Source organism: Alexandromys fortis, unplaced genomic scaffold, assembly GCF_014885135.2.
Source record: "Alexandromys fortis isolate MF-2015 unplaced genomic scaffold, M_Fortis_MF-2015_v1.1 scaffold_139, whole genome shotgun sequence".
Taxonomy (NCBI): domain Eukaryota; kingdom Metazoa; phylum Chordata; class Mammalia; order Rodentia; family Cricetidae; genus Alexandromys; species Alexandromys fortis.
Genome location: NW_026068020.1, coordinates 601,339 through 613,560, shown reverse-complemented (window position 1 = coordinate 613,560; position 12,222 = coordinate 601,339). Strand labels below are relative to the sequence as shown.

The 12,222-nt window shown below is 44.3% G+C and overlaps 1 protein-coding gene across 11 annotated transcripts in view; it reads right to left on the bottom strand.

The window, feature by feature from the left end:
- Positions 1-12,222, bottom strand: part of Hdac4 (histone deacetylase 4) — a 260,113-nt gene that overhangs the window by 117,871 nt on the left and 130,020 nt on the right. For 9 of the 11 annotated variants that reach the window (XM_050163036.1, XM_050163037.1, XM_050163040.1 and 6 more), the window contains one exon: positions 9,534-9,605. The exons of 1 other annotated variant lie outside the window; for it this stretch is intronic. In XM_050163036.1, the coding sequence (XP_050018993.1) occupies positions 9,534-9,605 (72 nt within the window). Of the gene's footprint in view, positions 1-2,832; positions 2,852-9,533; positions 9,606-12,222 lie in introns of those variants that run through there. One more of the 11 variants, XM_050163047.1, reaches the window with a different exon arrangement.

The following is a 12,222-nucleotide window of genomic DNA, read 5'->3' as shown; positions in this document are numbered from 1 at the left end:
CATCAGTCAAGCACTGAGGTTGTTCCCCAGCACCACAAAAAATTTTAAATCAGCATCATTCAATTTTAAAAATAAAACTAAACCTCCCAGGCAGGGATTCACTCTTCCTCACTCTGTTTACAAAGACATGTCAGGCAGTTCCCAGTGTGAGCAAGAAGGGCAGGAATGTGTGGTACACTTTACTGAAGATCAAAGCGCTTCTAGTGGGCTCAGATCTGTTCTCCAGAGGTTGGGAAGAAGGTGCTATACTTTTACACATTGCTTCCACCTTCTGCATTCCTCTGGATGAAGCAGTAGAAGCCCCAGGGCAGAGGCTGGCACCATGCTCTTGGACTTCCCAGCCTTGAGATCTATAAGTTAAAGTAAACATCTCTCCTGTGTAAAGTATCCAGCCTTCAGTACTCTGTCACTACAACAACAAAAAAATTCTCACACAAACACATTCCATGACAAAGTACAGCCCACAAGCTTAAAAGTGCTACAAAAGAACCAAAAGTAATGAGACGCACAGAAGCAAAAATCCAACTATAGGGAAAAAAATCCCCTCCTAACACTAAAATTCTGAATATAAGTGAACAGCTAAAAAATAAACATAACACACATAAAAAATTTAGAAACTGCTGGATAGTAGTGGCACACACCTTTAATCCTAGCACTCAGGAGGCAGAGACAGGAGGATCAGTCAGCCTGGTCTAAACAGTGAGTTTCAGGACAGCCACAGCCACAGGTATTACACAGAGAAACCCTGCCTCAAAAACAAACAAACAAACAAACATCATCCTCATCATCTTAGAAACTGTCTAAAATTGAGCACAGAAAACAATTCCCGGTCTTATACACTTGAGTAGGAATAGTACTAGTAATAACAACAGCAACAACAATCACAGCTATCTAAATAAGAACAGAACTCAGGGGGACAAAGTAGTGAAAAATAAAATGGGGGGAAAGTCAAAAAGATACCACTAATTCTTCCATGAACTGTTAGGAAAGAAAGGGACAGAGTAAAAGGGCCCCAGGTGCCAGGAAATGAGTTCTTAAGAAAGCCGTAGGAACTATGATAGCTCCCACCAACAAAACTACAGGTATCTGCTTGGTCCATGAAACCTATCAACAATAACAACAAAAGGCAAGCACATGGGGATGGGTTTTGGGATTCCTTTGGCTGACCAGAGGCTGTCATTCTGTGTACTCTTTTCCACCTCCAACTACATTTCCGGGCATGTTGACAACAGGGCACAGACGCCTTTCAACCATAGAGCAGCCACTTCCACATGTCAGTATTCTTAAGTGTCTTCCTGCCAGCCAGAGTGGCTACGGTCAGAGTGTCATTTTGATAGGGACACTCAGTGTGGTCCTTTTTCTTTTTTCAAGACTCTTATCAAACAACAAGCATAAATTTAATCCTGATGATGCTGAAGATATCCAAGGGACAAAACTGTCTTTACAAATCACTTCCAAGGATCTTTGTCAACAACACAGAAGGCTTTACTCACATGGGTGGCCCAAATTTGACTTAGACAGACCACAGTTCTCTCCCAGAGACACACACAACTCTGACTACCTGTTTGAGGAGCACCTAGTGCCACACCTGCTTCAGGTGTGAGGGGTACCACTATGCTACAAGGAAGGCACACCTGACCGTCTCCCTGCAACTGTCTTGTATTCTTGACATTATGATATTATTTGGAGAGCAGCAACTAGTGGAGCCTCACACAGCCTAGGCAGTGCTTTGCACACATAAAATCCTCTATGCCGGCTGTAAACAGCAAGGGTCCACCTGAAGATGGCTAACCATCTGCGCTGCTCTGCTAACCAGTGAACTCAGGGGAGATTTCTCTTGTTGCCTATCTCAGAACTACCCTCAAAGTTCTCTAGAAAAATCTTCTTAATATTCCAAGTTCATTCTGTATCCACCAAGAAGAAAAACCTATCTTATGCAAGTAGAAGACTTGCAAGCACATATGAACAAGAACTATAGATAAAGTCTGGTGCAGTGGGTGACAGTATTGGAGACACAAACTCGCACATGTCCTGAAAACTATGTACCGTCAGGTCTTACCTATTCGAAACACAGTGAATGTGCCCCCATACTTTCATGTGTGAGTACTGCTACCAAAGACAGGCAGAATCTCCAGAGATAACACAAATGGGCAGAACCATACACTGGAGACTTGGCTGCAATAATGTTATTGGTAAGATTCTAACACAGTACAATTACACAGAAACATCCAAACTAACACTTATTGTTGAACACTGGCTCACCCATGGCCACAGTCATACTCTTACAGGTGGAAAATTACAGGCTGTAGAGTTGGTAGCAGCCAACTTAGTCCTCACCTGTGTTAAAGTTGGTCTAGCCAGGACCCTGGGAAAAGTTCTTCCCCAAAACACTGCTGGACTTGCACGCAGCAGCGTACATCTCAGGCCACCTCTGAAAGCAATCTCATTACCCTAGACTCAAGGGGTAAAATGTATTATTGGAAAATTAAAAATAGTCCCAGTAGTCTGGGAAGGGTACCAAATCTGTATTGTCTTTGCCATTTCAGTTACATAAGGTCAATATTACATAAGAACACAGAATTTCAGAATTTCCTTCTTAGCAACCTCCAAACACTCGGTTATGCATTTCACCTAACAGCTGGGCCACAGTAGGAACCATTATTACCCAACACAAACAGCAGAAATATGTAAAAATAGATGCTTCTTGCACTTGGTGAAAGGAGAGAATGGGGCGAAGTTGCACTGCTGCGGTAGTGGGCCTCCTCCAGCTTCCTCCCATCAAGGCAGCAAGGGCATTCAACCTGAGCTTTCTGGAAATCAATTTGACCTCACCTGACTTCAGATGGCCAAAGAGGAATGCAGCATTCTTCAAGGGCTTCCTGGGTTCCTAGGGATAGAAACAGTCCAAAAAGCAGCTGGCAATCTGGTGTGTGTTGGTAGTTCAGATGTTGGCATCTAGAAGAATGTCATGGGAGCTTGTTTTGAGTCAGCCACCAGACAAATGAGTGACCTTGGGGAAGTTATTTGGCCTGCCAGTCTATTTCCTAACCTGTACCTACTGAGGTACTTCCTGCAAGACTGACACTGCAGAGAACACATGGCACTTAGATGAAGGACGCGCCTGTGTCATCACTTACAATGAGCTGCTTAAGTGAAGGACGAGTTTGGGGGACAGTTGTCATCACTTACATGGACCTACCAGAGCTGGGCCCTGAAAATGTCCCTCTGAAATCTATGGCACCTGGTTCTTCATATGTGGACACTCACTCTCTTTGGGATCAACTTAGTCCAGTGGAACAGTCTCTGGCAAATCAGCAACACAATGTTCTGCTACCTAATCTAGACAGCTTCTGCAGACTACACTGGGAACAAAGGCTCTTTGGTGGCCTTGAATGAAACCATATTTGCCTCCAAATCTGTGCTGTTTGAATGCTCTCACAGCCCTCTGCCTCTCCAAGAAACCTCTCAATTCATACTCAGATTTACAATGATTCTCCATAATGGATGGAAGATGACCTTTGATAGGAAGGTCCGGGAAGGTACATCTAATTACTCACTGCAGTCAATTAACATGACTCCACCATCCAAGTGCTTCAGGCCAATCCCAGTCTAGCTTCACCTCTGCTATCTAAGGTGAGGCATCACCTGAGAATCCTATCCCACTGACTGCCAGATATTTCCAGCCCCAATAATTTTTTTCTCCTCCCACTGTACCTATTAGCTGTGTCACCATCCCATCTAGATTTTCTCTGGTTTTCCTCCCCAGTGTCCCTGTCGCAGGTGGCAACCTCCCATCATCCTCCACAGCAACAGCCAGGTTATATCCCTGCCCAGAACTTCCAGAAGTCTCTCTCCTCTACCTAAAGGCTGATGCCTAGGATATTGGCAAGTGACTAGTAATGGTGCCATAACATGGCCAGCACTTTTCTGCCCTGCCTCTCCAGCCTGCTAGCTGGTACTAGGGTATCTGAAAAAGCTGGCACCTCCCGTCACCAATATCCCTCAGTAGTATCCCTCAATCCTGACCAGTTTCACCATCCAATATTGCTGAAATCATGCCAGCTTCTCAAGAAAACTCCAATCTCCCCAGTAAGATCCTCCCCTACTGTCACTCTCTGACTTGGCTATCCCTTCCTCTAAGCACAGTCTAGTGCCAGAAAAACAAGGATCTCTGTTTGAGTCGTCCACACACATATCCCCAAAGCTAAGGACAGAGTAACTCCAACTTATAGGAATGCCTGAGTGAAAGGTGCGCAAGTCTATGGTTTCCTGGACAGCCCTCTAGAGTCCATCTTCCTCACTATCTTGTTATGTCCCATGGCAGTTAGCACCTGACCTTCTCTTCAATTCTACACAAGTGACACACTGAAGCCTCAAAAAGCAGACCATAAGACAAACGGTCTCCCAAAATCCAAAGTGTCAGTAACTTCTAACATGCTACAGTAAGCTAGTATCCTAGCAGAGGTCTACTGAAAAACTCATACTTTCAGACTGTAAAAATGCCTAAGTATCATTTTTTTTTCTTTTTTTTTTTTCAGGTTTTATTTATTTTTTTTTAATGTTTATTTTTTAATTAATTTATTTATTTATTTATTAAAGATTTCTGTCTCTTCCCCACCGCCGCCTCCCCTTTCCCTCCCCCTCCCCCAATCAAGTCCCCCTCCCTCATCAGTCCAAAAAGCAATCAGGGTTCTCTACCCATACACTGAGACAATGGGGATTGGGAATTCACCAAGGCCAGCTGGCCTGGGTCTGAAAAAGCCTGGGTCAAAACTGGTCTCGCTGAACATAGCGGACAAGGAGGACTACTGAGACCTCAAGAACAATGGCAACGGGTTTTTGATTCTACTGGACCTATTGGTTACGTGGGAGCCTAGGCAGTTTCGTGGATGCTCACCTAAGTATCATTTTTAAAGAACCATAAAAGACATGTGAAAATAACTCTCTTTAAAAAAAAAAATCTCTTGAGAAACATGTTTACAAAGTATTGATGTAACATATTTTATAAATTAAACATCACAAATAGGAACTTATCAAAAACCATCTCATTCCCACCTACCTAAACTCTTTTATCAAAAGAAAATAAATAAATAAATAAGCTAAATGCTCAACCTAAGAAGAACAAGGACATCCAAATAAAAACAAGGAAGGTGGTGTGGGGATGAGAAAATGCACATAGGCACAAAGAAGGTGAATCTATAGGAAGGGATGGGCTCTTGGAAGGCAAACTGGAGGTACCAGGACCAGAATGACTTAGAGTACCCATTAGCTCTCCCCTCAGTCAACAGACCCAGTCCAGCTGGAAACGTGTAGGAAGGGGAGTGGCCAGGCATGCAGGAAAAAGGGTATCTAATGAGATAGAGATGGCATCCCCTACCTCAAACTCTTTACCAACCTGACAGGACCACCTGCTTCTGCTCTCTGCTCCAGCCAAACACTTAGCCCATTAGTCAAGAGGCCCCTTGATCTACGTACTGGGGTTCTGGTTCCACATGGCAGCATGGGAGCCACTTGGGATCACAGAGACCTGAGGGTTCAACCAAGTGTACCGGGTATGGCCCCAAAGAGATTCTCCCTTAAAGGTAACCAATTGTTGGAAATAGAAAACATTATACAAGGCTAATACATAACTACTGAAAACTAATACCACACCCCAGCTATCTAAGGTGGACAAGGGCTGACAAAATCCTCTTGTATGTCTTGGCTGATTTACCTACCCGAGATACCAAATTCTTAAAAGCCATAATAAAAATTGGTGATAAACATAGATTCAAAGTGCCCATGCCCACAGTTGAGCGCGACTGATGTCACATAAACCTACCTCTGTACACTAGTCCTGTCATAAATAATACTTCTGATCCACAACGCCAAGAAGCAAACCCTTCCTTCCTGCCCTAACTGCCTGGAACTCTCAAATACCATGGAAAATGCAGCTAGTGTTCCATCCTTTATACAGTCAAAGACCTGGAGGTTACTCCCAAGGCCACTGTACATTTCCTTTTTAAAATTAAGAAATGGGGTGAGGGGGACTGAGAGACAGGTTAACAGATAAAATGCTTACTGTGCACGCATGAGGACTTGAGATCAATTTCTAGAAAATATATAAAAAGCTGGGCATGGTGGTGAGTACATGAGATTCTACAACTGAGGAAGAAGAGGAGGACCCTCAGGGCTTGCCAGCCTAGTCTAATCCCAGATTTGTAGGTTCCATATCAGGAAAGGTAGTTGAGTGCAAAGGAACACAAAGGTTGACCTTTGACATTACACTTAGGCACCTGGCACACACACATGCACATCCATCCAAACAAGTACATACATATATAGCCACCCCTTCCCCACCCACCACACAAACACACCAACCAGTTACATCACAAACGATGAGAACTGTTTGCTTTGAACAGTATTTTATTTGTAATATTCAGCACTAAAGAGCTATCTACCTACCTTTCCCGCCTTATATAACATCCTGTGGTGGACAAGGAGTTTTTCCAATCTGTATCTGCAGCTGTAGTTGCAGCAACTCAGAAGTGATGGGGTGGACCACTGTGAGAAGTGTAAACAACCCCATATTCACCCAAAAGGGAAGGCTGCTTTCTTCCTCCCTGGGCACTGGGGTGGTAAAGGAACCCAGCTGGGAAACAGGCTGGCAGAGCAGAGAAGGGCAGAGTGCAGGGTCTTGGCGGGAAGGGGGGGGGCGATGACAGCTAGTCAAAAGAGGGTGCATTTAAAGCCAGCAGCACTTCTGGTAAACCATAGTAGTGAACACAATCAGAGTGGTAGGTGGGTTGTTTAAAGAGATACAAGACCCACACAAATGGAAGTAGAAGACAACACAGCAGCAAGCACATTCTTACAAGCAATCGGATAGAACATGGACAGGTTCTGGAACAGTGTCTCTTCAGACACAGAATGGCTCAAAAACCGCAAGAAACATGGTTCAGCTACAAAATTCTCAGAGGCTCAGCAAATGCAAGGCAGAAGAGAGCCCAGACCACTGGTCTCCCGTACTCGCACCACTGATGAAGCCAGAGATCCCTTTCTACAGAGGAAGAAACACAGAGCATAAGGCAGCTGAGTGGAGGTTGTAGGCTACCTCTTGAGATGTTTGATCTCTTGCCCATCCCAGAATGAGGTTACAGGGGTTCAACGAGACTGGAAGTATAAGCTATTAGAACTGGCCAGGGCCTTGAAGGGCCTTGTCAGCTTACCAGATATAAAAAGACCACAGAGAGAAAAGGAGGAGACAGAAAACAGGGACAGCATGCAGCCGCATAGCCAGAGAAGGACCCCAAGCATAACTCTTCACCCAGCACAGTCAGCAGTAACATATCAGAGTGGGCTGGGAGGTCAGCTCTTGGAAAGTAGCTGTACCTCACATCTCAACCAGTCACCTCCCTCATTGGTAGAACACAGGTTTGTGGGAAAGGGTTGGCAGGCACAAAGGATATTGCTAAGCACCTTACTCCATACTGGGTAACCCGCCATCCCATCTCCCTCTGCTGAACTACTCCCCTTATACCTTCACCCTTGCTAATTTCATCTACCAAGAACCCATGAGACTCTCTCATCCTAGCTTTTCCACTCATTTTCCCCATGTGGGCTGCTTGCTTCATCTGCAATTCATCCTGCTAGGGACATCTTCACAAAGCCTCTGGGATGGGCTAGGAGGTATTAAAACCCAGAGAGGAGAGGCAAGCTGGCCAGAGGAACAAAGAAGTCAGAATGCAACAGGGACACAAGATAGTGTCTTGGGTGGGATTAGAACAGGTCCTTTTCTGCTTCCTTCAATACTGAGGCCAAAGCAGAAGGAAAGAGGGAAAAAAAAAAAAAAAAAACAGGACATGAACACACAGTGCCCCTATGAGACCGCCTCGGTAGTGAAAAGCAAAAGCAAAGAACAGAGCAGGGCTACTTTGAGCTGAAAGTACAGGGTGGCCTGGGTGGGCTGCCTTTGGGAAGTTCTTTGACAGAGTAAATCTTAAACTCCCAAGAAAAACTCCAATTTGAGTACATATCAGCACTGTACCAAGGGAGCAGATGGTGCCAAAGAAATTATAAGGGCAGCTTCTAGTCCTAATAATTCTTGCAGCAAAGTAGCAAGGCTTGTTTATCTCACTTGTGCTCATGAATGCAGGACAAAAAAATGGTCTGGGAATGAGATGTGATTGGCAATGAGTACTACTCAAGTGAAAGGATGCATGTTTACATGGGACACATTCTCATGCAATGTTAGAAAAAAGGTAAGATTAACTCAGTTTTCAGGAATACAGCACAAGCTGATAACACAAAGCACACTTAAAGTTTCCATATTATAAAAAATGCAACATGAAAGATATTTCACATCAATTTTTAAAGTCTTTTGTATCCCAAGCCTATTATTTCTGTGAGGCATTTAATACTTGGTTAAAGTGACCAGAATGGGGTTGAAAGCATGCATGCCCTCTATGCTAGTGGCTTCTCAAACACATGCTAACATGTAGGCTCCACGGGATGTCCCATACACCCTGCGGATACTCTGCCTTCCTCTGCCTACTCACAGCACTTCTTCAATATAGGCACAATGCAAACACGCTGACCTTCAACACTGCAAAAATGTGCCATAAGTGCCAGGAAACAAAAAGGAGCTTAGCTACAGAGGTAAAAGAGGACAGCAAATTTCATGGGGGTAACCCTTGCCTATGATATACCATCCTGGAGCAGAGAAAGAAAACGAGGATAACAAGCACAGGAAACACTTGGTTCTTGAGCTGGCACATCATAGCTACATCCCACGCCATCTTCAGTACTAGTCAGTGTGACATTAAGAGACGACATTTATTGAAAAACTACTAAAAAGCTAACACATATATTTGAGCTTAGTGAGAACTCTGCAAGGAAGCATTATCATTCATGTCTGGGGAATGAAAAACAAAACCTAGGTATTCAACAATGGAACTCACACAGCCACAGCAGCAGTCTGAATGCAGGTCAGACAGCAGCACTGCAAGCCACAGCCCACCTCACACTAAGCAACAAGCTCTCAAAGAGCACGGTGTGCTTTTCATGGCACAAAAGCTAACACAAAGCTTTCTGGTTTTCTTAGAAACTATGTTTATTTAACATTTTTCTTCATTACCCATAGGGCATGTGAGAAATTCTTATTTCAGTCCACACTGGGCAAGCACTAGGAAACTATTTCAAACACCCAAACTATGGCAGCTAGACAAAATGACCTGAGCAAACTGAACTAGAGAGAAAATGAAAGCCAAAACTTCCCAAAAAGTCAAACTTTAGAAGTTTGTCATTTTCATGAACTATTTAGGAGCTCTCCTACCTGTGCTTACTGTTCTATGGTAAAGCCAACGGTGTGACAGGAGGGAAAGAAAGGTAGAGCCCAGGTGACAAAAACCTGCTGAAACGCCATCTGAGTCAGCACCAAGCTCAAAACATTTGACTCCTATCACACTTACTTCCACTTCTAAAGTGGCCTGCGCCTCTCTCTCATCACCTCAGTAAAGCAGGGCTTCAAAGCACACACAAGTGTGTTGACTTACCCGTGCTGGACATGTGGTTCACACGGGCAGGATTCAGCAGCTCCACTGGCTGGTCTCTGCCAGAAAGTCCATCTAAGGAGAGGAGACACTGGCTTCAGAACCGGAAAGTTGAGCAGAAAGTTTTCGGCAATGAATGGTATTGGAAAGCATGTGTGCCCCCTCCTCCAGAGCCACCGGCCCCACCCACCTTCTTTGAGAGGACAGTTTCAGTTCCAGCACTGATTATTTTTACTTGTCAGAGAAAATGAAAGGCTCTTTGTAGAATAATCAAAACAGCCCCCAGTTGAGATACGGTGAACTGGGATTCCTGCCTGAGGGCATCTGGTTGAGCTAGCAGGGCTCACTTATATTTAGCCCAGACTGGGCTTATCAGAAGAGGGTTTTTCTGCAGAAACCGCAGGCATTAAGATAAAGAGCTCCCCCTCTTGTGAGATAACAGTGAAGGGTCTGGACTTAGACACAAACACAGCAGCTGGGGCACATGTGGCAGTCACAGGGAGCAGGGTGCTGGGGTACTCCAAGCAGTCTTGGGGAATGCCTTGCCAGCAGCACTAGTGGCCTAACACAGATTGCACAATCATTTCTTTGAAATCCATTTTTAGATCATATTCAGGAACCAATCTGGCTATTCTGACTTGAGGCATGAATAAGACTGGAACCCACCCACCACCAAAGCCTGACACAGAATGGATGTAGATCTCCTGGTACCTCTGTGTTCTCCAAACATGAAGGAAAGAAGACCCACAAAGCCTCACAGAACCAGACTTTTCCTTTAAAATCTACTTGTTCTGCAGTGACATGCATGCCATTGCAGACCTGCAGCAGCATTCACTCATGACAGGGCAGTCATGCAGCTCCCAGAGAGAGGGTTTCAGAGCAGAAAACAAGCAGATAACATCAAGATAAGCAAGGGAGCCAACCTGTGCATCTTCGGAGGAATTCCAACTCAAAGACAGAAAGAAGCCTTGGCCCAGGAGACCCAAAGCATGCCATCCACGGAATAGATGGCAACATGCCATCTGAATCACACAGGAGACAGCTTCGCACCACTCAGAATCAAGGTCTAGCAACTATTAGCGTTTCATCATTGTCAGAAGAAGCCCGCTAAGCCTATCTGGGATACTGACATCTATGCTCCACGGAAGACTCAGAAGTCACTAACACATTTTAAGGCAACCACTAGTTCCAAACAATCACCCTGCCACTTAGAGGCTGAAGGCTTTCTCAAGAGCATGGCCACCTGAGACAGCCTGACTTAAGAACTGTAAAGCCAACAGTCTCCTCAAACCTTTGTGACTACTCAGAAATAAACCTCGAGAGGCAGAAAATACTTCCTTAGCCTTTCTTTCTTGCAAAGAAGTGTTCATTGTAGAAAGCAGTAAAATGCCCCAAAAGGGGCATGTATGTATGTGGTGTATGCGTATGTATGTATTAAAACATCTTAAATTCACCATGAAATCCAAAGACCACCTAGGCTGGTTGCAGGATTCCAACGGCTAAATCAGGAGCAACCTGCAGGGAAACCTCCAGCCTTACTCTGAGACCCCTTAGGGTTCTTTTTGTTCCTGCTACCAGTGCATCAGCAGAAGGCTTCTACCAGTCTCCTCTATTTCCACCTTATACTTCCATCTGGGAAAATCCCAGGTTTAGTAGCTAACCAGTTAGGAGCACTCCAACCCTGGTACCATTTCTGGAGTGTGGGCTTGAGTTGGTGTCTGCCCTGAGCTCTGAAGGCCCAATGACTTTGGATGACACACAAGTGCCTATTACACTTCTGCAAGAAACTTCACACTTCAAAGTGGCTGGTGCACAGTTTAAGTTTCACAGACAAAGTCTCTCTGTGTGCCTGTATATTTTCATCAATATGTGGTGTGAATGAGTCTTGGCCCATATACAGGATCTCTTGGCTTTTTACTGGTATATGTCTCTTAGCCTTCAGGATAATGTTTACTGTGAAGACAAAGTGCTGTCTTGCCTCCGACAACAATACAATGATAAATAACATGGATTCTACACATAATTCAGACCTTAAGCTTGACATGTTCCAGCCTGTCCTACAACAGCGTATGTTGTACCCTGACACCCACTGACTCTGCTACCAGCTGAATGAACCTTCTGATTTACTATCTACCTATTGCTCACCTTGACCCTAATATAGAGACTGGGGCAACTTCAAGTCTAAAATATAAAATAATAATAATAATAACAACAACAACAGCTTATTCTAGAAACAAACAAAAAGCTTATATCTTAAATTTCATTCTGAATACAGGATGAAAACTTGAGTTCTCTTTACCAAGATGCGAGCCAAACTTTGTCCTGCATATCCACACCAGGGATGTGTTGCCTACTTGTTACTGCTATGGTACTGCAAAGCCTGCACTCAAATAACTCTTGTTTTACTTAACAGCAGTCACAAAGCACAGGAGCAGTCATGTGAGCAATTCAGGCACACCAACGAGAAGCTGCAAAGCCCACTTAGTCCACCTCACTATTACCATAAGAGGGTGAGTGGCCCATGGGACAGTTTTGAAAGGGCTCACACACAGAACTTCCGTGAACGCTTTGTTATGTTTGGTCTACTGCATATGTTAGCTGTTACTCTTTTGATTTATGAATTAAACCTTATTACTGGTACATGTGGACAGAAAAAAATAGCACTTACAGGAATCAGTACCCTCTGTGGTTT